Source organism: Cydia splendana, chromosome 20, assembly GCF_910591565.1.
Source record: "Cydia splendana chromosome 20, ilCydSple1.2, whole genome shotgun sequence".
NCBI lineage: Eukaryota > Metazoa > Arthropoda > Insecta > Lepidoptera > Tortricidae > Cydia > Cydia splendana.
Genome location: NC_085979.1, coordinates 9,303,680 through 9,330,295, shown reverse-complemented (window position 1 = coordinate 9,330,295; position 26,616 = coordinate 9,303,680). Strand labels below are relative to the sequence as shown.

The 26,616-nt window shown below is 36.5% G+C and overlaps 1 protein-coding gene across 1 annotated transcript in view; it reads left to right on the top strand.

Annotated features, from left to right (window-relative positions):
• LOC134800782 (calbindin-32) overlaps positions 1-26,616 on the top strand; it is a 158,542-nt gene that overhangs the window by 66,009 nt on the left and 65,917 nt on the right. Inside the window, exon 3 of the mRNA XM_063773334.1 lies at positions 8,761-8,846. Within this exon, the coding sequence (XP_063629404.1) occupies positions 8,761-8,846 (86 nt within the window). The remainder of the gene's footprint in view (positions 1-8,760; positions 8,847-26,616) is intronic.

Genomic DNA, 26,616 nt, shown 5'->3' with positions numbered 1-26,616 from the left:
TCCGTGTAGCTGTGTGGGTAATCATTCACCTGAACTCTCTCCGATACCTATTAAGTCTGAACGGAGCCTAGACGTCAATTTTCATCGACAGGTACAAATTCATCAATATTCAAATAGGCCCTCGTAAATCCCAATTAAATCGGCCCCTTCCCGGCCATATTTCACCCTAATTGATATTAAGGACGGGCTCGATTCGTCATTATTAAGCCTTAGAAAAGGCTTTCCGCGTATTTATTTATGTACTAGGCTTTGCACGCAACTTCTTTTGCGTAGAGGTCGTTAGACCATTTCCCTTTTAAATCGGCGGAGAACGCTAAATATTCATTGTTGACGGGATAACTTGAGATGTGATTTACATATTGATCTCTCGGACTACCATATCTGGGGATTTCAATCTGTAACCGAGAAAGGACGAATAGACAATTCAGAAAAAATAGTATAAGGCTTTTGTTACCACTTAAGTAATAGAGGCCGCGGACTGGACGCGGCGAAATAAACTTGCGCATTTTTAGAAGCAATTTTCACAGTTCAAACAAAAATATTACTTTGCTAATGCTCGGATTAGCAAAGGACTCGCATAAGGTAAACTTACAAGTGCTCGACATGCTAATGCCTAATAGGTGACACCCTGCTGTCACCTCTATTGACAATGACTTAAAAAGTTTCAAGATGACATGTTAGATATGTACTGGAACCGCTTCGAGCACCAGTACCTACGTTTACCTTATTAGTGCGAGCGAAATGTATAGAAAGTAAGTTACGCAGACGTCAGCGAATATGTGTTTGACACTGCTAAGTCAGTCGTGGTAAGGCTCCAGGTTATTTGTAATATTTTAACATTCAAAGGCACAATAAACCAAGCCTTACTCGACATTTCCATGTCTCTCGCTGACAATGTGTTCCATTGAAAGACAGTTGAAGCCCGGTAAGCTCCGGCTTACAGAGGATTTTATCACTTTTATAACCTACTTTGGGATTCAAAGGGAGTTTCTTCATTCAGTTGAAGTTCGAAGCAGGTTCTGAATTCGTCGGGATATATTTTTATGTGTGTATGTTACCGTGAAACTCCGTTTTCAGTGAAAAAGCGTTTCCCTAATAAAACTACTTTTCCGGAACGCCTCAGCGAAAACGCATTTTCACTAGTTAAAACGTATTACACATTCAACGTTAGTTGCATATCGATTGTTGTGTATATAAGCCATACTTACTAATTATTTATATCTTGAGCTATTTCCGAGTATTTCATGAAAGAAATCTTATGCCATTAAAACTACTTGTAACTACGTAGAACTTCACAATTACCGTAAAACGGGGTGAAAAGACACGATTTTCAACTTCAAGAACGATTTTCGCAAATAATCCAAATGATAAAAGTAAAAATTTTGATAACATTTTTTGAGTCTTGGTTAGTTCTTCAATTTTGCATTTGTAAAATAAATTTTTACCTACCCAATTCCGAGAAAATCAAAGAAAACTACCTGTTTTCTCCATATCCTTAAAACGGGGTCGATAGACACAAGAAAGGGGTGAATAGAAATATTAAGTTTTAGTTTTCATAGGCATCGGATTTGGTCATTATTATGCTGATACTCTATTGGCAAATGGTATATATATCTGTTAAACAGCTATTTCACACAAAAATATCCCCCATTTTAACCCCCAAGGCGTGTCTTTACACCCCTTTGTTGTATCTAATCACCCCCTATGGCGTAACTATTCACCCCATATGCGTGTCCACTGACCCCTTTATCACGTAAAATTGCTTGTTATTATTTTTCTGCAATAAAAATGCTTCTTTATAGAGACAATTTGTGATATTATTTATTATTTAGATACTACATATACTATATTACCAGGTTAGCTAACGTTTACTTAGTTAATGTCTAAATATTTACCGCTAGAACAAAGTTCAGACAGCCTTCATTTCTTACCTCGGCGAGACCTTACTTTAGAGTCAAAAAAATCTAACTTTTAGGCAGTTTGATTAAGTTCTTTTGGTATCAATGTAGAGAGTAAATAGTCTACTATATACGCATTCCATAAAATCTAATTTTAGAGATGTACGTTTTTAAATATAACAACTTGAAAGAAAAAGTTCAAAATTTTCTCTATTCACCCCGCGATTTCTGTTGACCCCGTTTTACGGTACGTCAAGTCACGTTGAGCGAGAAACTTGGGTCAAACTAACGTAAGTTGGACTGAAAGTTCTACATTAGGTAGTTCTGTTACATTTATGTAACATATACATTTGTAAGTGCATACCTGTCTGCTCCTGCTAATTATAGGTACAATAATATATACTTAGCTTAGACCTTCATGCAGAAAATTTAAAATTGACAGAATTGCTTTGCATTCGGCATAAGAATAGTTATTTGTTTTACAAGGGGGCAAAGTTGTTGTTTAACCGCTCGTGCTAATATTGATACCCGAGCAAGCGAAAGATTCCAAAATGGAACCACGAGCGTAGCGAGTGGTTCGAAAAATGGAATGTTGAGCGTTACGAGGGTTTCAAAGCACGAGGGTTAAACAAAATTTGCCCCGAGTAAAACATAAAATTATTCACCACCCCAACCCGAAGCAAATATTAAATGTAAAATATCAAACAAAATCAAACCAAATCAAATCCAAATGAATGTTATTAAATATTTATCATCCAAAATCATCATTCTACCAGCAAACATAAGAAAACAAGTCAAAATTTGCATTAGATTATTTTGTCTCACATGTGAATAAAATGCAACTTTGGTATCAGTTTTTGAAGTGAAAAGTAAGGTGTGGTGAAAAAACTTTTAAACACGAGTTTTTATCTCTACATCCGGTGTTCAATATACTGTATATCTAACAATTTATGATTTTTTAATCCAATAATATACATTTTCTCAAAAATGGACGGCAAAGTCGACTTTGTCTTTTAAAAAATAGGTCGCGAAGCGCATAGTTTATGGTCAGTCAAAAATTAAAAAGTTAAAAACATTGCAGTCTCGATTTTGGGACTGCAATGTTGCATACAAATTCCATTATTTGTCGAGTTCCAAACTTTTTAAAAGTTGAAATGGCCATATCAAATGAAGGCACAGGCCCATTAAACACCCAAACAGATGATTAGTACCGCGACTATTTAGCTGTCTCAAATAGGTTGGCGTATTTTCGGCAGAAAAATACACTAAAATAAAATACAAAAAAATAAAAAGGCGGCAAAGCTAATTTTTTCAATTGTTTCTACTTTTTTCTGTGAAAATATATACGTAAAAAAAAAAAAATAAAGCGTTTATTCACAAGCTTACTTACATTTAGATACAATACATTCTTCTGCCAAACCACATAGCGGTTTGTTGGCAGACGAGGCTCCTATTATAATTAGCTTAATATGCAAGTACTAGGTAGTTTATTTATATGTAACTTAAACTTATCTACTTAACCCTTTACCGCATGCGTAGCCCAATATGGCATTTTCAATTTAGAAAACTATTGATAGCTATTAAGGTTCATTTTTAAACAAATACTTTTTATTTATGGTATGAAGTTAAGGGGTCAACTCTATGGTCCGAGCGTACAATATAAAAAACTTAGTGTATGGTTTACATAGGTTGCACTTGATCTTTTATCTTATTTAAGGTAAAGGCACCTATTACCGTGGTAGTTAAGGAACTTTTCAAAAGAGATCCAAAAATTAAGGGTATCAATGCTGTCTAACAGCCAGGAATATTTTTTTTTCATCAGAGCATTTAATGAACTTTCCGTTTCACACGTTTTTGGATTCATTTTCGGTTATTATATGTATTAAAATATTTTTTGAAGCCAAAATGACCAAATCTTCTATTACCGTGGCAAGGGACAGGCTGTGATTCTATTATCGCGAATTGAGCTTTCATTACCGAGGGTACAATTGGCATGATTTTTCTGCACTCGTTAATAGAAACCAAACTCAAAATTCGAAACCTAATACCGAGGGTTAAAACAATAATAACGACGTGGGTTCTGTATATTCTTTTTGTGTCATTAAGTTTAATAATGATACAAAAATAAAAAATAAAACTATAGGAGTATGTTTAAAAATACCAAAAATACAATACCAAACAGTCACTCGGTAATAGATAACTCTTTAAGAGCCTATTACCGACCCATTCGATATTTCTCTGGGTCGGTAATAGATTTCTATACATTCTATCACCGAGGGTAATCTGATCATACCATCGGTAATAGGCTTAATTTGGAGTTTGATTAAACCTAATTCCGACCCATAAAAAGAATAAAACACAGATGGTTTTTCAAATCAAATCAAACACGTATATTACAAGCTTCTTGTAAAGACAAAATCATATAACCGGCAAGTAAATTTTAGGTTTTATCTCAAAATAAAAAAAAGTTGACAGATTAAGGGTTCCCATAGAAACAAGGAAATCGGTGCTGAAGTTTTTCTTAATAATTAAGGGTTAGTTGAATACTTTCCATACCACGGAAATAGCTCTTTAATAGCGTGAATAGATCAATATTGGAATAAATAAAAGAAATTATAAAACTGATAATTTGTACCAAAACTAAAGAGTAAATAACAAAACTACCACTTTTTCTATTACCGTGGCATACCACGGAATTACTTACCACAGAAGTAATTGGCGCCTATCACCGCTGTATTTTATTTTCCATTTTAAACGTATTTACCGGTTATAAACTAAGTTAAAAGTAATTCAAAATCGTGTAGAAAACAATACACAACCTCTTAAAAGGCATTGCACTAGTTTATTTGCCATAACTATTACGTAAAACACTAAGTAAGATTGGAGTGCCCTTACCTGTGGCGTCACGCGTCTGTATGGAATAATCGGTTCTTGCGCCGCCGTCGCACAAACTGACGAATCGCGAGTTTTTTGTTACACTTACACAAATTCACACTATTGGGCACGATAGACCAATGAATGAGCTTGTTTTGTGTATGCTTTATTTCTTAGGGAATAGATCTGTTTGCTTGCAAAATGCGTATTTGTAAACACCGCGGAGTTAGACGTCGATTTTGATACCCGCGTTAATAGCCGCCGTTACCTTAATAGAAAACTACTTAATTTCTTTTTAAATGTTTGTTTTGTCATCCTCGTGGTCTTTAAATCCGACGGTAGTTCGTTATAGATCTTAGGGACTAAATATTTCCTACATCTCTGGCCATAATAATTCGTAAAACTAGGTACCAGCAATTTATTACTATCTCTGTTTCTTATTAACCTTTGATTGACAATAGGTATTTTAAACTCATCATTACACATTTGATCTAAGGCTAAAAATAACGTGACTTTTTCATGAACTGTTAAAATTTTACATTCTGAAAAGAGCTGTTCATATGAAGTACTTTTACATTTTATTTTAGTTTTTTTGTCAACCATTAATTTCATGAATCTAATCTGTAGTGCCTTTATTTTGTCTAGATACGTTTTAAATGTACGACCGTAGCTTAACAGCCCATACGACAATAGCGAATCCACTAGGGCATAGTAGACTGCATACATAGTAGCCCTATTCAAAACGAACTTCAGATGGTGGAATTTTGCAAGTACTGCCCTTAATTTATTGCATAATCCATTTACATGTGGCTGCCACGAGAACTTATAATCTATAAGCAAGCCCAAGTACTTGTATTGTTCCACCACCTGGAGCTCGACACAGCCGCACGCGTCCCCTGCCGGCCGCGCACTGTGGAGGCAGTCGAAACTGTGCCCCACAATGAGTAAGAACGTTGCTTTTGTAAAATATTTCTATGATATTTATATTTCTTGCACCATTTTTGAGAAAAGCACTATATATGACTCGGCTGGAAGGCTACTTGCTGGCTTCGGATTCAATTAAACGGACTCCCAAGGTCGTCCGTTTAAAACGAATCCTCAGCCTGCAAGTAGCTACTTCCGAGCCTCGACAATAATGTACTATTACATTACTTACCTATCCTTTACTTGTCCAAAAACACATCGGAATATCTCCAATACACTGTACAATATAATAACTGACCCATAATTTGGTCGCATAAGAAAACTATTATTCAATTATATACAATCATTTCTTGTAAATGAACTTGTGGATATACTACTACTAACTTTGCCCTAATCTATTACCGATACTCATAAATATCTTACCTTACCCATACACATATAGATTAATGTCTAACCGGTCATCCCGAATAGAACCCAAACTAGGTCACGGTATTTAATAATGGGGCCAACTTCTAAACGACTATACGTTTAGTTATCTGGGTCATACACCGGAAAACAAGAACTGTCTTTTCTGTACTCAAAACAAGGACACTAGAGTTTAATATCTAACTTTCCGCCGAAAAGACAAATGAGTAACGTACTGCAGAAGTTTTACATGGTGTGGAGCGGAGACCAGTGAGTTTTTGACGAATGCTATTATTTTGTTCCCTCAAATCTTCTAAATTAAGTGATCATGATCAAAGCTTCTAAAGGGGCTTTATAGTGATAGCGGTACAGCCTGAAATTCGGGATTCAGCTGCAAATGGTGTTAATGGTATGAAAATCGGCACGATTAATCTTCAGGCCATTTGAATCAATTTGACCCGTAGCACCAAAAAAAAAACAAACGGAAAGGAGTTAAAACGTCATCTTTTTTTTGTATGGAAAAATAAAAAAAAATGTTCAGAAACCTATCGTGTGTGGTATTAAATGAAAGGGCATCTTGAGCCGGTTCTAAAAATATATCACATTATTATATTTCCGTCACTTGCATTCAATTAAAATAAAAATAATTTTCAAAACATACCAAGTTTGGGCTCCCCCAGATACGAAACCGTTGAATTATTTTTTGCAAAATATACCTCAAGTAATATCCAATATCCTCATATCCAACCCCAAGAAATTAATTTCGAAAATATTTAGTTTAATTTTTTTTTTTTAATTTTTATTATTACAAATTGTGATCTATCAATCTATCAATGAAATGGCCTCCTAGCCTAGTCGATAGTGACCCTGCCTATGAAGCAGGAGGTCCCAGGTTCGAATCCTATTTATTAAAATTTTCAGGGAATTAAAATATTTAATTCCCTGAAAAAATATAATTAAATATTTTAAAAAATCTGAGTTATACTCCTACTCATTCTTTTTAGCTATGATTTGGTTTGATTGCTCTACCTTATATAGTTCAGGAGAAAAACGACTTTGAAAAAGGTGTCCATAAAATGACGTTTTTGACATTATCTCAGTGACGGTTCAAGATAGGGGGCTGAAAGTTAAGGTGTTTCTATATTATAAGATAGCCAACAAATGACATTATAAAAATCCGATATTCGTCACAGGGGACACTTCTCCTTCCTTAGCCTGCTAGACCCTTTCACGAGAAAATCCGGACAGCCGTTCGGACATTTTACCCAAGCTGAAATGAAGACCTTCGCTCTCTCTCGGTCAACTATCTACTGGAGAAATGTGGCTTTCCATTTCAGAAGGGTCCTTATACTTCAAGTGCAATAAGGACGTTTTCATCTGAAGTTCCAACAGAAATTCCAAAGCCCTTTCTGATTGAAAACCATAAATGTTTGATTCGTTAGGCATTCTACTGCGTGACGGGGATTTGATTACATTAAACAAAATATATTATGTATTTCATAATAGTCCTTACATACTTATTTACAATCTGATTTAAGTATAGTTTTAGCGAAATGTAGCCACGCTTTGTTATACTTCTGGTTCTTTGAAATATTTCAATATACATATACTGTATGTATATGTAGGTACGTTATAATACATTTTCCGAACCTTACCTAAAACAGGCAACTTTCCAATAGCATCAATTTATTGAGCCTCAAAATAAATTTATTGATCTTTGACAACAGGCTTCATAGTCCGAGTTCCAAAGTAGGTCATTGTTTAGTGACGACTCCTAAATGCGTCTGCCTAATAAAAGGTAATCATGGATCGATGGGTTAGTTCAAACGATTTTAAGTAAACATATTTAGTTCAATAGTCGGTAATGGACAGTGGTTATTTTGTAATTAAACGTAAAGTGAAATCCTTGTACAAGTGTCCAAATTCTAGATTAAAAATGATTTATCGTAGTAAGCGGTATCCTGACGGTTCAAATCGGTCGATTTGATCAGAAATGGCGTCATTGGCGAAAGAATTGGCGTCAATCTCCAATTTAATCACCAATTTTAGATTTATGGTGATATTAGAGCACTCTAAATTGAAAAAATGTTCAGAACGAAAATACTGGCGTCAAAAATTGGTATTCTTGCGTCCGCATTTTATCGGTAATATCGGTCATTATCGGCGGTTGAATTCGGCGAGCCAAACTGGCGTTTGCGTCCGCACGTCCTGATTCGATCGGGCAATTTAATCAGATAGGCGAAAAATTTACTAGTCAGGATAAGCCTTTATACTATACTTATCCACTAGACCCCCCCTTTTCCGACATTTATTGTGATATACTATTTTGAAGATATAATGGGGGTGTGGGGGTATGCTACTCGTATTACAAAAATCTAGTAAAAATGGGGTACGATGCAGTGTACGTATAACCCGCTGTATCAGAATGAAAGTCAAAAAAATGGCTTCTCTGTGCCAGTTCTAAGTTTCATTATCCTTAGGGCCGATACAGACGGACTGCAACCCGACTGCAATTTGTATGGGAATTGCACGCCAACTGCAATGTCGGCGTGCGGTTCCCATACAAGTTGCAGTCGGGTTGCATTCCGACTGTACCAGCCCTTAGTATTTATGATTCGAACCCGCTTAAGGACTAAAGTATTCCGTGTCCGTGTTCCAGGTAATGGCTACATCGAGGGCACGGAGCTAGACGGGTTCCTGCGGGAGTTCGTGTCCAGCGCCAACTTCACCGACATCAGTCCCGATGTGAGTACAGGCACGAATTTTTACATGTTTTCAGATTGGCAAGAAAAATTCAAAAAACGTTAAAGAGAAATCATGGCTCTCGCAAATTCATGACGCAGCAGACATCACAATCGATGGCAACTGCATGGTAAAAAATGTTTTTGAAGTGAAAACTTCTTTAGCGGCGCTGAGCACTTTTTGAGGTGGGGAAAAAATGATAAACTCGATTCAGCGTAACGCGTAACGTAACGCTGACGTCATGTGTCACGGACAATGTTATTCACCAAAGAACTTTAGTCATAACGTATCATAATCAGGTCAATTATTTAAAACTGGACTTTTATATTAAGCAATAAAGCTCAATGTTCTAATCTTGTACGGGCTGAAATACGAGGATCTCACAGTTACATTCTAACTTTATATCACTCAAATATAATTCAATAAAGCGACATCTTGATGAAACCGTTAATAAAAGTGAACTCTAGTACTGGTGAATAAAACTCAAAATATCATGACCAAATATATTTAGATGCGAAGTCTGCAAGGTAACTTTACAATTTCTATTCGAATTTTAAACAATTAAACTTACAAATTTAAGCTCACTGGCCAGCAATTTCGGAACTAAAGTTTTTCAATAGAAAGGAGGATGGGTCAATTATACATAGTGCTGCAGACATTTTGGACTAGTCATTGAGTTTTCACTTCTGTCGGCACTCCCGGAGTGCAACCCGTTGTTTTTTTAGGGTTCCGTACCCAAAGGGTAAAACGGGACCCTATTACTAAGACTTCGCTGTCCGTCCGTCCGTCCGTCCGTCCGTCTGTCACCAGGCTGTATCTCACGAACCGTGATAGCTAGACAGTTGAAATTTTCACAGATGATGTATTTCTGTTGCCGCTATAACAACAAATACTAAAAACAGAATAAAATAAAGATTTAAATGGGGCTCCCATACAACAAACGTGATTTTTGACCAAAGTTAAGCAACGTCGGGAGTGGTCAGTATTTGGATGGGTGACCGTTTTTTTTTTTGCTTTTTTTTTGTTTTTTTTTTGCATTATGGTACGGAACCCTTCGTGCGCGAGTCCGACTCGCACTTGCCCGGTTTTTTTTTACCTTTCTACAATGATAAGGAGCCTTTTCGTCAGATATTAATTGGTTTAAAACGCTGTTTATAGAATACGAAAACAAAATACTCAAATGACATAAATACCTAAGTAGGTAGCAAGAGTTATTATAGCTCCAACTAAATATACATAGGACGCGCAAAATTATATTTTCAACCGAGAGAAAAGCTCCGCAGCGTATATTCATGATACGAGTAGCACCTACCTACATATGTATTTATTAAATTTACAGCATGATTTATTCAAAATGCTTGTATTTTCATTTACCTACACTGTATCCGTGTGATATACGACTTGAGTCTACACGACTACAATCGTGAATAAAAAATAATCCGTGATATTCATACTTTGGAATAATGGATTTGACATTACATCCTTTTTGTATAAGCTTAATGTGTATTCTATGTCCTCTTTTTGTTTTGTCTCGTTGTACGATTTATACTACATATTTCTCTAACGGCCGTATTCTAACAATGCTTATAACTTATAAGATGTCACAGCGTTACGATACCGATCCGACCGACCGAGTATGAAAACACTGACAGATCGGTATGATATCGTTGCGACATCTTGTAAACATTTTTCGAATAAGTACGGCCGTAAGTTCCTACAACACAATCCTTATTGAGCTCACTGTGGGGCTTAGTCAACGCCTTTATGTAAATCCACAGAAAACAGCAGTCAGCATTTTTCGCGTCAGCACAAAAATATCAAATCTCAAAGGATTTAAGGCTGTCCATCACATTCGAAAAGTAAAATTCTATTCCGAATATTTGACATGCCAACCTAAACTCAAAGACGTATACAGTAAAGTACATTATTGCTTGAAAGAAACAAGTTTGGATATATTTAGTTACTTTATTTTATTTTATACAAATCATGTTATTTTCTCCTATGAGTGACATGTCCCTGGTGGCAAACGAAAGTGGCAAGAAACCGAATTCTATATTTATCTTATTTTGTGGTGTTTGTAAATAAAAATTGCTGCAAATATAAGAATAAGTTACTTAAATTTGTATAACAAGAGAGCCGCAAAGTTGGTTTTTGCTACGAGTGCTCATTTTGAATTAGGTACAGTCACCTGCAATAATATATTGCACAACGAAGGCCGCAAAAATATGCGACGCGCTCTTATTGCGCTACAAATATGATCGTGACAGATATTTTTGCGGCCTTGCGGCCGACCGAACATGCGAGACAAAAAGAGATGCGAGAAAGTTGAGGAGCAAAGTGTAATTTTGTCGTTGCTTTCTAGTTATAGAGTAAAAAAACGAGCTGTTAAAGTAAACAGTTTATTTCCTTTTTCGTCTATTGATCTATTGGATACCCACTGACAGAAATTTTCAGTCATCTTTTGCATTTGTTTAGAGTTAGGGTTGTGCAGGTGTTATTTTAATTGTCAAACTTCAATGAAATTATGACGTATAAATAACACTGGCACTGCGTGTGCTGTCGAAATCTCTGCAGACTTTTTCTTGGTCTAACACTAGAACGATTTTTTCTGCTACGGTACAACCAAGGTTTGAACCCACTATTTCACACCACCACACACATACGATGGGTTAAACCAGGGGTCTCCAAACCCCGGCTCGCGGGCCAAATCCGGCCCGCGACGCGTTCCAAGTTCAAAAGCCAGTGCCCACTGTCCGGCCCGCGGGAGCCAGGCTCCAGGGGTTCAGCATTCATTAAGAGTGGAACTGTTCCTAACAGCAGCAACCGGACACCCTCCCCCGGCGCAAAAACCGACGGTGACCCGCGCAAAAGTTTCTAAGGCGCAATATGGCCCTCAGGTAAAAAAGTTTGGAGACCACTGGGTTAAACTAACACAGTGGCAGCCCTATAAAATATTGAAACAAAAGCCCACGTTCCCGGATATCCGGAAAGCTCCAGCTAAAAGCTTTTGCCCAATAAAACAGCTTTGTTGAGCTTTCCAAAGTTGTATTACGTGCATTACGGCTTACGGCGCGAAACTTTGCTGCACTTCTTACTTAATGCACTTCCTTAGAGTGCATAGTGCATGTGTTCGTGTACAGAGAAAGTTAAGATAAAATAATATTGTCTTACCGCGATAGTTAGGTACTCATGAAATAAAACTATTGAAACGGATTGTGATTGGATTGTAGTATGAATTCAACATACGCGATATAATCCGTATCAATAGTTTTATTTCTTAAGATAAAAAATAAGTTCAAAAACTGAAACCCGACTACTGCAAATCGCGCTCTAAAAAGTATGAAACAAGATAGAATTCTTATCTGAAATTATCATACAGGAAAATTATAAGAGTTATCATTTTTTTATATATTTACAGAGATATTCAAAGGATCGCCGTGGACGCAATTGGCAGTAGTCGGGTTTTAGTTTTTGAACTTATTTTTTATTTAATTAATTTTGGAGTCAGGATTTCGTTACTTACTAATAATATTTGAAGTCACTTCATATTACTTTTGCGAGGGCGTCCTCAGTACAGAAATGCACGCAGAGCGCCGCATATATCGAGCTACTACGCCCGACAACCTTTGGCATGAAGGCGCCTGGCTTTGGAACGCGTACAGCGAGCCTCGTACGTCGGGCTACGCCCGACTCTTTTAGTATGAGGACGCCGAAGGCGCCCGGCTTTGGAACGCGTACATCATGCCTCGTACGTCGGGCTACGCCCGACTCTTTTAGTATGAGGGCGCCGAAGGCGCCCGGTTTTGGGACGCGTACAGCGAGCCTCGTACGTCGGGCTACGCCCGACTCTTTTAGTATGAGGGCGCCGAAGGTGCCCGGCTTTGGAACGCGTACATCGTGCCTCGTACGTCGGGCTACGCCCGACTCCTTTTGTGTGAGGGCGCCGAAGGCGCCCGGCTTTGGGACGCGTACAGCGAGCCTCGTACGTCGGGCTACGCCCGACTCTTTTAGTATGAGGGCGCCGTTTGGAACGCGTACATCGTGCCCCGTATGTCGGGCTACGCCCGAATCTTTTAGTATGAGGGCGCCGAAGGCGCCCGGCTTTGGAACGCGTACATCATGCCTCGTACGTCGGGCTACGCCCGACTCTTTTAATGTGAGGGCGCCGAAGGCGCCCGGCTTTGGAACGCGTATATCGTGCCTCGTACGTCGGGCTACGCCCGACTCTTTTAGTATGAGGACGCCGAAGGCGCCCGGCTTTGGAACGCGACATCGTGCCTCGTACGTCGGGCTACGCCCGACTCTTTTAGTATGAGGGCGCCGAAGGCGCCCGGCTTTGGAACGCGTACATCATGCCTCGTACGTCGGGCTACGCCCGACTCTTTTAGTATGAGGGCGCCGAAGGCGCCCGGCTTTGGGACGCGTACATCATGCCTCGTACGTCGGGCTACGCCTGACTCTTTTAGTATGAGGGCGCCCGGCTTTGGAACGCGTACATCGTGCCTCGTACGTCGGGCTATGCCCGACTCTTTTAGTATAAGGGCGCCGAAGGCGCCCGGCTTTGGAACCTCGTACGTCAAGCTACGCCTGACCCTTTTAGTGTCGCCTTTTGGACCGAGTCCGGTGCGTCACATAGGTACGTTTCAGTAATTTCAGTATGCTTCGCCTGACCACTGCGAATTTTACGAGGTGAATATACTAAGCAACTTTTACCATGGGACCAAACCCGATCTCGTAAAAAAATTTGCTGATCTGGACTTCTATACCTTTTCACGATACAAAATATTGCAGGTCATTAAAAAACACCATGTATATAGCGGCCAAACAAATTTCTTTTGTAAAATCCTTCTTGTATCGCCGTAGTCGCGTAACACGCGGATAGATAGAATCCAGAGCGATTGTAGATTCGTAGTTCGAATTACCTACCAGATAAATTAATGTTTTATCGGGTGCATGCAAGCTAAGCCGGGTGCAAAAGCTAACAATATGTATATATTTAAACTGTGCTAATTGAGCTCTTTCAAATGATATACAACACGTCATCATTACTTATTTTTATTTTTTTGGTTGGTGACTTTATGACCTCTAGAGGGCGTCATATAGCCTATAACCAGCGGACGATTAAGACGATTCGAATGACACGTCGTTTGTCAAATTTCAATGAGTACTTTAGAAGTTATGAGGGAACAGATGAACATACATACATACATACATACATACCCACATACATACCGGCCAAAATCATAACCCTCCTTTTGCGTTGCCGTAGTCGGGTAAAAATAGGTAAACATACAAAAAAATTGTTTTAAAATAACTATACAATATAAAGCTGGTTAAAAATAAAGCCTATATGTCACCTGCGTCATAAAAATGAGTCAATGATGAGGATATGGTGGAACACACCACACGACACCCACCCACATATAAATATTATAGGACATTGTTACACAAATAAATTTAAATAATTTATTGACCCAAAATAAACAACATAATAATAACAGCATAGGTACCTTCAGCTTCACATCCACAGCGCAGGCTTCGTCATTATACAGATAGCTCATCCACGTCAGGTTTCGTCAAAATAAAACCTACATTTTCACACAAATGTTACGTCGTTACGTCGTCGCCCAAATCCAGTGTTTAATTTGTATTTCATTTTTAGGGTTCCGTACCCAAAGGGCAAAAACGGGCCCTATTACTAAGACTCCGCTGTCCGTCTAAAACAGAATAAAATAAAAAATTAAGTGGGGCTTCCATACAACAAACGTGATTTTTTTTGCCGTTTTTTGCGTAAATGTGGGCCATTGATGCGCGAGTCCGACTCGCACTTGGCCGGTTTTTATGTGTTTTGTTTTTCTTTGTCTCCTTGTATTTTATTTTGTAGTCTCACAGTGCCTTGGTTTTACTCTAAAGCTGTACGTGTTACCTACTTATTTAATCAATAAAATAAAATAAATAATAGACGCTTTTTACTTCCTTCGTTTTCTTATGATTATGATGATGATGAAACAATTTAAAACGACTCTGTTATCGATATTACACAACATTAATCCATCAAATGAAATTTGCATTGAGCACGAAATATGTTAATCTCCTTAATGAGTTAATGACAAGTGGTAAAAAGTCACTTGGACTTCGTAATGCAATTAGTCTGGTATGCGGTGAGTACTAAGTGGGTACCTAAGTACTATTACTAATATGTACGGTTGACATAAAAGTTTACGAAATTTTGGAACAATTTAAATGTTGGTACAGTTATTTTAACTCTTTACAGGGCACAATAAGAAGATATTTTAAGGATGAATAACCAGTTGACCACCTTATAATTTTTTTTTTTAATGATGCTTGAATAGGGAGTATTCTGCCGGCAGACGCAGCACTAGCACATTTTTTTTATACAGACTGTGCCTTAAACAGCTTTTTGACTAGTTTTCACAGATTATTTGTTACGAATAAATACATACGAGTATGACATTGATAGAAGGCCGTTTTTTTTTAGTTTGTTCTAGTGGCGCCCCCTACGCAGAGTTTTGCGTAATATTCCATACTGAGATTTTTTTATTACCTGGACCGTTAAAGGGGACCTCTCGTGGCCACGATCCTCGGTGACAGTGCCTCGGTGGCAAAAGGAGAAAACACATCGACTACCGTAAAATGGTCCTACTTTGCTCCATGGTGGGTAACTATGCTCCAATTTAAAAAAATGACTTAACGTCTAATAGGTATATCCAAATAGAATATTTCTATATTATTGTTTATATACTCAGAGGGGCTACCGCGAAAACCGATATTCGCAAATTGCGGGGATCTTTCTCTTTTACTCCAAGGAAGGCGTAATAAGAGTGACAGAGAAAAATGCCCGCAATTTGCGAACTTCGATTTTCGCGGTTATAGCTCAGATAAACGAAATTGTATATATTTTTTGAATTGCTACTTTAGTCATAAAATTAATCTCTCTTTTCTTGGCAGGGCCTATTAATTTGGCGCACAATGGGGTAACTTTGCGCCCTGAGTGAACTATAGGTAGGAGCAATAATACCCCCAACAATGAATATCTTGTGCCCCATATTCAGAGCTTCGTTTTATATAAAACAACATTTCATAAAGTTGATTTACCGATAAAATATGTCTCATGAGATGTTCTTATTTATATTTAATTTGTCTGAATACCTATTTAAATAATGAACAGATTGAAAAATATTCAAATTTCCTTAAAGGGGAGCCAATTTTAGAGCAAAGTAGGACCATTTTACGGTATTTAAACTTAGAGTCAGACTATCGCCTGCATAGGAAATGGTAATAAATTCTCACCAACCGACAGCTTTGCTAACTCTCCACGGCTAACACCTGTTGCCCAGATTAACGATAACCCCTACACCACCCACCCCCTACCATCTACAACCCCTACCACCCGGTACTAAACGGCGCGGTGCAGCGTAAATCTTAAGTGGCATTAGGGTATTATTGTACGCTCAGACTAATCTAGATTTGACAACATTGTAATACCAAGACTGAATGGGATAGTCGTATTTAACTTTCGGTAACAGTGAAAGAGGTTTTATAGTTTTTTTTTTGAATAAGAGTAATATTTATTTCATTTTAAAATATCCAAAATTATAACAATCATAATACACTTAAATATAACTTAGCTAATTACTATACAAATGTGGTTTTAAAAAGTAAACAATGTTTACTTAACATTAAATATAAAATCTTCTATGTAAGCAATAATTGTATCTGGCTAGAGCATATTTTACATCAATACCTAAACTAAGTAACTTAATACTTGTATCTTAGGTATTTCGTGTTAGTATGCCAATGTAGTGTAACTTATTGGGCAAAAACAGTAACTGAATACTGGATTAAGTACGACGAAGAATGTTGACGAAGACCAAAAAAGAAGGCATAAAACTGTTTTGTAAAGTCGTTTTTTTTTTTAGATGAAGTATTAGTCATAGTAATTTCACTTTTCTACGCTGCACCCAACACCAAACATTTTAACAAAGAATATAAATTGAGGAAAATTTAGACTTATATTTCTTTTTAATTACAAACCACTCAATTTACTAATCACTTAACGGTTACATAAATAGCTTAATCACCGAGTCTCAATTAGGCAACGCTATAGTAAATTCAAATCAGTTCTATACGGTTTTCGAACGGATACGTTTGTATAGTTTAACACATTAACCCGACCCAGAGTCAAGAACCCGACTGTCGGGTACACTGTTCGTAGCGACTACGCGCTAAATACGGCAATACGTGTAACACTTAGTGGCAATGAATGTGTTAAAAATGTTATAATGATCCACGTTCCCGCAGTGTGTATTGTGAGCGAAACTGCAAATGTGTGTGTGTAAACATTATTCGTTTTCGTTGTTTGTATTTCAAACAGAACTAACAAGACTTGGATATTTGTAATGGTGTGTGTTACAGCAAAAAATGGTTCAGTGATGTGCTTGTGATATCTAAAGTTACAAGCATCCATTTGCTACTATCAATAAAGTGAATAACAATTAAACACTTCCGAGATGCAGTGTTGATCTTATAGAATGAGGAAAACTGTAACCTTAGGAAGAAGGTACTGAATATTTATAATCTGTACTGCACACCAGCTGCGAGGTATTGCAGAGAAGTTCCACTGCTCAGGATATAAACCCAGATCGATCTTAATTAATTACTGGGCCCCCTGTAAATAACCAGCACAACTATTGAACAACTCTAAAACAACAACAATAAGTATTGTTCTTTTCATACTTCTCTTGATTTTCACCTAGTAATACAATGTTCGTAAAGATATTCATCTTATCAATATCTTTACAACTTATTCTGTCTGCACCAAGAACGCCGTATACTTTTGAAGATCTGCAAAAACCGCTAGAAATTAGAAGAATGCCAGAACGAGAGAGCTTAAGCTTAGAAAGGAGAAAGAAGATAATTATGCCGGAAAGATTTAAAACTTTAGGTTCGATTGGGATTCGATCTAATGCTGCTTTTGTTGGTAGTAATTGCGCGACGGGACATGCAAAATTCAATGGAATGTGCTATGAGATTGATTAACACATGATATAATATACCACAATACTGAAATTTACTTACTTGCCGGTACTTCAAACATATGAGCTTAAAAATAAAACTATTGAAACGGATTATATCGCGTATATTGAATACATACTAGGTCCATCCCGACGTTTCGAACCCGCGGTAACCGAAGACAATATTACATGAGCTTACACTTGAGAAGTAGTAGCACAGAAGAAATAATAGTACTACCGTACAGAAAGGACACTTCCTACAAACCCGAAATTTGACAGCAGTTCAGTAGGGCTACCGCCAATACCGAAAATCGTCAATTGCGGGCATTTTTCTCTGTCACTCTAATTACGCCTTCATTGGAGTAAAAGAGTAAGATCCCCGCAATTTGCGAATTTCGGTTTTCGCGGTAGCCCCTCAGGGCCGAATCATGCTATGCCTTTCTAATGTATGGCACTATCCCTTTCGCCTATTTAGGGTTGTCAAAATTCAAGTGATTATCTTATCTGTGGTCGTGCACGCAAAAGGAAGTCAAGTGGTGCCAACCCTAATAACTACTCGGAACAATGCTGAGCCGAACGGAGCCGAGTTCGACCGAAGTCAGGAGTGTCTCCCCACTGGTAGTAGTGGAAGAGGTCAATCTGTCTCCTGCCTTCATCATCAGCACAAGTACCCCGGTTTGACGGGTTCAATTTGGATTGACGTATCAAAAGTGGGAGGACAAGTGAAACTTACTATGTAGCTTTTACAATAAAATGAACTCAATTGTTATTTTATGTAATTTAACTAATTTATATATGTAATTGTTAGAGTAACTAGACTAACTAGAGTTGAGTAACAAATTGTTTACCTACCTACTACTAGATAATTTGTTAGTTTTTATTAGTAACTATGAGTCAAGTGAATAGGGAAGTTTATTTCACACCATGCAAGAAATAAAGCACCACATAATTATTAGAAAAATATAGATAGCAGTTATTTTTAAACACAATTTATATTTAATAAATCGGATAGAAATGTAAAAAGTAAGTGAGTTGACCGTATCACTATACTCGTTTTCATATAAATTCCAATTAGCAAATCGTTTTGACATTTTCATGACGCTACGATCCTTGGAAGATGGTTAAATTAGTTACCTTAGATTAAGAATAAGAAGAATAAGAATAAATTTATTATCAAAAGAACACATAACAGAGTATGGCAGGGGTCTCCGCACTAGGCTACGCCTGTATCGCGGGGAACCAGTTACAGTTTAAATAAGAGATCTTAGTTACACAATCAAGTCCGGTAATATCTTAGGTATGTTTTTGATATAATATAACAGACTTAAAATGAGAACTTATAACATACTTATAAGTAAGAAAAAGATATACATTTCTATGGCAAAACATGAAAAATAAACCTAAATTATTTTAACTAAAATATCCAATAAAGATTCCATTACATAGTTAGTTACATACAGGTCGACCTAATAAAAGCTTGTCAAAAAGAAGCTGATTTGACTAGTAGGACAGTAGCCTATTGACTAATAATCTACTAGAGGTAATATGTGGCCCCAGTACGCCAAAGTGATATTGATTATTGGAAATATGAGGACGGGAAGTAATTAGATGTCGTTCTCGTATTTACCCAATTTCATTTGGAGTATGTACGAGTATAGACTGTACAGAAGATACACTTCAAAGTAAATTGAGTAAATACTAAGGCTAATAGCAGCCTTTTAACAAACCGATATTTACCGGTATATGGTGAAACTAAAAATTAAAACGAAAATATTACGCTAATCCGCGAAAAGATAACGTGCTAGTCAATCAGTGCTAACCCGTTATACTTACTTACTTGCGTATTTTTACATGCAATGAATGTCCCACCCTCCCACCGCAAATATAAATAGGCAAATAAATAAATAAATAATAAATAAATATTAGGGGACATCTTACACAGATCAAACCTAGCCCCAAACTAAGCAAAGCTTGTACTATGGGTACTAGGCGACAATATACATACTTGTATAGATAAATACATACTTATATACATAGAAAACAACCATGACTCAGGAACAAATATTAGTGTTCATCACACAAATAAATGCCCTTACTGGGATTCGAACCCAGGACCATCGGCTTAGCAGACAGGGTCACTATCCACTAGACCAGACCGGTCGTCAAAAATATATCGTATAAAATATAACAAACCACCGCCAAAAGTACAATACTCGACACGTGTTTCGCCTCTCTACCAGCACATTATGGTACCTAAATGTTATGCTTCTCTACTATTTGCGAATATTACTATGCAATATCTGGGAGACCGAGCTTTGCTCGGAAAACATATAAAAACTCAAAAATGTTACGTTTGTTAGAAGAAGCGGACATCCACTGATCTCTTAATAAAACTCTAAACTAAATTAATCGTGTCCTGCTAAGAATAGTATTCCTTAATTACATTTACAAATGACATAATTAATAAGCCAGCGTCCCACGAAGGCCGAACCCTAAACTTCCATCTAAAATTCACCATCTGGCGCCATACTTATGGGAACCAACAACTGTGTCAAAGTTAAATTGGTTTACTTGTAATTGCTGCTATTTTATTCACTAAACGCGTATTGTGACTTTATAATTGATAGTAATGTAATTTGACTTCGGAATCTTTAATAATATATCATTCATCTAAATCGGTTAAGGCATTCAGAAGTTATGGTGGAATAAAGAAACTCACATATAAACATGAACCCTGAAAATAATGGCGTGACTGGCAACGTAAATTACACAGATGATACATGATATTAAATTTTTATCAAAAAGTGAAAATCTAAAGACATCATAATTGTTAAATGTTTCGTTTAACAATTATGAACTTGAACTTGAAAGTGTACTAAGAAAACGCAAATCATTTTTAAAAGTTGCTGAACAAATGTTGGTCAGTTTGAGTACAGCCTACAGTTTAATTTATTGCACCTGTTACCTGTTGCAGGCCATAAAGTCGGCTTTTTTTAAAGATTCCGAAGTCAAATTACATTAGTATCAATTATCGTTTGAGGAGTAGGTACTTACAATCTAATATGTTTTGATTATTTGCTCGTGTTACAGGACAACCGGTATAACCACAAACAGTTTCACGTATTTTTCAAAGCTTTCACATTTCCAAATATTTAGATTTATAACAAAACCGGCTAAGTGCGAGTCGGACTCGCGCACGATGGATTCCGTACCATTACGGCAAAAAATGTTTTTAGTATTTGTTGTTAAAGCGGCAACAGAAATACATCATCTGTGAAAATTTCAACTATCTAGCTACCACGGTTCATGAGATACAGCCTGGTGACAGACAGATGATGATGATGTCCAAGTTATATCATTAAATGTTCATAATTTATCTAACAAAAGAACTATCAAGACAGTTAAAAAGAGATGGTACACAGAAGCAGCTAATATACAATTCAGAAATGCTCTTAAATTAATTGATTGGCGGAACGTGTTTTGTAACTGTGACCATGACCAACAAATAATAAAATTTTATAATATCATTAACAAACTCATAAATACTTTCTATCCAGTTAAAACTATTACCATTAAAAACAACAATAGCAAAAAATGGTTGACTCGAGGCATTAAAAAATCTTGTAGAAATAAAAGAAGAATGCTCTTGAATCTAAGACGTAACCATGATGATAAATTGCATGCATATTATAAGCTATATGAAAACACTCTTAAGAAAACACTTGTGACAGCAAAAATCATTTACTCTAGAACAAGAATTAGAAACGCAAAATGTAAATCTAAAGCCGTTTGGGATATGGTGAAAGAAAATACTGGGAAATTAAAAACACATAAGGAAAAGAAATGGAAAATAAAAATAAATAATGACACTGTAACTGACCCTAGGACTATAAGTAATATGTTTAACAACTTCTTTGTGAATATCGGAAACGATAATAAACACCATGCTAGCATAGACTACAATTTTTATCTCCAAAAGAAAAAAGTCGACAATGAAAAGTCAATGTTCCTATCGCCAATTTTAGAACATGAGATTATAGCTATTATTAAAAACTTAAAAAATAGTAACGCATGTGGACCTGATGACATAAATACAGCCATTTTAAAGAGGAATATTGATATACTGTGCATACCCTTGTGCCATATATTTAATGAGCATATTATAGCTGGTGTGTTTCCTGACATACTCAAACACGCTAAAGTAATACCCATACACAAAAAGGGAAGTGTTATGGACATGAACAATTACAGACCCATCTCCTTAATATCTGTCATAGGCAAAGTTTTCGAGAAGTGTATAGCAGTAAGAATAGAAAAATACATGAATGAACGAAACTATATAACCGCTAATCAGTTCGGCTTTCGTAGACACAAGGACACAGGTTTAGCAATTACTGGGCTAGTTTCTGAGGTGATGGATAATCTTAATGATGGCATGAAGTGTGCTGGTATCTTCTGTGACCTTAGTAAGGCGTTCGATTGTGTAGGCCACGAAATATTATTACGCAAATTAGAATACTACGGTATACGGGGATCTGTTCATTCGCTATTATCTTCATATTTGAGTAATCGTCGTCAATATGTTGAACTTAGGCATAATGATGATAATGGAAATGAAATTATCACAAATTCTAACGATAGCGTCATTAGATGTGGAGTTCCGCAGGGATCTGTTCTTGGGCCACTCTTATTCATTATTTTCATCAACGATCTACCAGAAAGTTTATCAGGTGGAACTCCATACCTATATGCCGATGATACTAGTGTAATATTCAAAGCTCAGTCATATAATTTACTACAGGAGTTAACAAAACTTAATTGGAATAACATATGTAATTGGTTTGATGCAAATGGTTTAAAGTTAAATTATGAAAAAAGTTTTTATATGATTTTCAGACGAGCCGTGAACTCTGATGATGTTATCCTGGATTTACCCATAAATAAAACAGATTCCACTCGTTTCCTGGGCATCGAGTTAGATACATACCTGAAATGGCATAATCACATAGACTACATCTCCAAAAAACTTGCAAAAGCCTGTTACTCATTAAAAACTATGGCAAAAGTCGTTGATGTAAATACACTTAAAATTATATATTTTTCCTATGTAGAAAGCCTAATAAAATATGCTATTGAAGTGTGGGGAAATAGTACCAGTGTAAACAAAATACTACTAATACAAAAAAAAATGCATTAGAATTATAGAAAAATGTTTTCCTACTACACATAGACCTCTATTCACTAAGCATGGTATTAATACCGTCATTGGAATGTACATTTACCAAGTTGCCAGATATATTTACAAAAATAAAAGCTCATACAAATTGGTGAACCAAACTCAAAGTTACTCGTTAAGACGAAATCACTATTTAACACTACCACGGTCGAATTTTGTTCAGTTCCAAAAAAGCATCAACTACACAGCAATTAAAGTATTTAACCATCTACCAGATGAAATTAAAGAATCTGAAGACCTGCGAGTATTCTCAAAGAAGCTTAAAAGTTATCTGGCTACAAGACCATTTTACAGTCTCGATGAATATTTTGCTAAATTATATGACTAATTACTGCTCTTGACATTTAATAAAATATAATTATATAGTTTTTAAATTTTTTAATATGACATGTTTAGGTTACTTAGGACATTTATCAGCCATTTGTCAATTTATGTTATTTTGAATTTCATTTTGAATGTTATGCATGATTTAGGCTAAGTTTATTTTATTTTATTGTATACAATTTTGCATGATACTTGTATCTTATGAAGCAAATAAAGAACATACATACATACAGATGGACAGACGGACAAAGGAGTCTTAGCAATAGGGTCCCGTTTTTACCCTTCGGGTACGGAACCCTAATAACCAGGATTTTTCTTTAATATGTATGTTCCAAGCATCCATAAAAGAAGGCTCCATAACGAAAGCCATCAAGGATCAATCATAATGCCAACAAACAAGTCCATAAGTGTTCCACGATCCCAACACATTACTCTCGACCTTACACCAAGGGCATAAAGTCTAATATCACTTGTAAACACATTGATTTAGCACGATAATTATCTAAGACCTATCCTATAAAATTGTTCAGCCGCCATCAGATATATCGGAGCGGCCGATGTGCCCTAAAATATCTGAACACGCACTCTAACGCCTTGACAATAGAGGCGTGTTCAGATATTTGTGAGCGCCTTGACCGCTCCGATATATCTGAGGGCGACTCGTCTGTTCCATCTTGACAATTGATTAGATGTAATTTGAGCCTTATTGTACGGCAATATGGTTTATATTACGTCGCTTTTATTGCTTTTTAAGGCTAAAATATAGTCAAATTACTGAATTACCTGTCTGCTTAATGTATTTGTTTTCGTACGTATGAGTTGTTATAAAAGTTGGATCTTTTGTGTCTGTATGGAAAGTTTATGATTGAGAATAATTATGTTTCTTCACTTTAAAGTATTTTGGGGAAAATCTACAGTAATTTTACGGTTTTACTCCAGTATTTTAATCACTCCATTTTAATTTCAAACTCTGACAAATCAATTTACACCTCAATTATATGAACATTAGTTTAGCAGTTTCAACGCTTCTTCGGAATACATGACATACATACTTATTACTTACCTATATATACATACAGTCCGCAGCAGAAGATGCTAAGCGGGCAAGGTATTCAGAATTAACTGGGCACACCTGCAATTAGATTCCAAAAAAAGTAAGAGAATGTTGCCACTTTTTACTTAGCGTCTTGTATTTATGTAAAAATAAGTAAATAAAAGTACTTTTTTAAATCGTAGGAGTAAAATTACCAATAAATAAATTATCATAGCGTGTTTATTTATAAAAAGGAATTTACTATTTTACAAACAAATTATTGCAGTGGCAACACAGTCTTAGTTTTTTTGGAATCTAATTATGGTTTTCAGTTTGGAGCGCAGCGCCTCGCGCGTGACTTGCGACGGGAGATATTACCATTCAAGGGATTTTTACAAATATAATATAGTTTTCCTGTGAATTTTTCATGGTATTTTCCCTTAGGTAACTAAGATGTGTAAAAATTCAATTTAATAACTACAACTTTCCGTTTACCCTAAGAATAAGAGTGTGGGAAGATCACATAGAGTTTTCTACTACTTCTATTGCTTACAAGTGCACATACCTAAGTAGAATTTCTATTGCTTACAAGTTACAAGTGCACATACCTAAGTAGACTGCTAAAATTATAACCCTCCTCATAGTTGTAATAAAATATAAAAACCGATACAAAACGAATATATTATGAACAATGGTATTATATCGATTCTCAATCATCCGACATTCAAATATAACCCAATTTCGACCCACAATTAAACTGAATGGCGATGTAAGATTATATTTCAATTTATTATATTGATTTCATTTCAATAGCCTAGGTACCCTCGCACAGTGTTCATAAACCTTATTCAGACAGTTCGTAAACCTTATTACAGAAGGCATAAGGCCCACCGAAGGACAGTTAAGAGTGTTGTCGTTTCTACCAGCTGTGTATCTATGTAGTAGAAATTTTTATCTTTTATTTACAATAAACTGGTACAGCTTGGCACAAAAGAGTAGAAATTAAAAAGTGGCAACACTGTAGTGTCGTCCCGTTTTCTTATACATATTGGTTTGAAAGGGACGACACTACAGTGTTGCCAGTTTTTAATTTCTACTCTTTTTTGCCAAGCTGTAATTGTAGGTAATGAAGCGACTTGAAACTTTTTTGTAAAAATCTTCAGTGTTGAGTAGAAAGAACTCAAGTCTCTAGAAAGTTTATAGGATCTGATTTTCAGAATATTGACTCAAGTTTAACGATGCAGACTCCGAAGTATCGCGTCTTTATTCACACTGATCCTAGCTGTCTAAAATGTTGTACAGTCGCCATCAGATATATCGGAGCGGCCAAGGTGCTCAATAATATCTGAACGCGCACTGTAACGCCTTGGCAATAAAGGCGTGTTCAGATGTTTGTGAGCGCCTTTGGCCGCTCAATTATATCTGATGGCGCCTGTACCAACAATGTTGCACGGTAAAATCTGTTGAACAAAGAATAGAAGAAAAGGAATAAGTACTATCGATACCTATCAAAATACTAAAAAGATAAGCTTCGCAGAGCCAAGTAATAAAGAAAAATTACAAGATCGGCGTCGCAAGTCCCAACCTTCCATCCCATTACCTATAAGTATCATGATGAATACTAACTCTAACTACTAATTTATTAATTTCCGCTACCTAAAGGTTGTCTGGAAGAGATCGCTTTTTAGCGATAAGACCGCCTGTTGTTTAACCTCTTCTTCCTGTATTATTTATATTGTTTTCTGTAATGAGGTGTGCAATAAAGAGTATTTGTATTTGTAACTCACTGAAATATAGAAAAATATATTTTGTTCAAAGATATCTATTAATTTTTTAAGCACTCGACCTTGACTTGTAAATACAAACAAATATACCTTCAGCCGTATCTGGCCAATTGGACAGCGGCCAACACACAAATCATTATCCACAGGGCTTGCATTTCACGGGGCTCGAGGCTCGGGCACGGGGTCATGGAGCGTTCCCATTGGTGGAGAGTCGGATTCTCGAACGAACCAGAGTAATTTGACCTGCTTTAGACGTTAAATTGTTAACTAACCAACAACAACAAGAACTTAGAATAACTCAACATTCCCCAATCCGGCTAGTCCCCGTGGGGAGTACGACCAACACCTCCTAGAAAAAGTA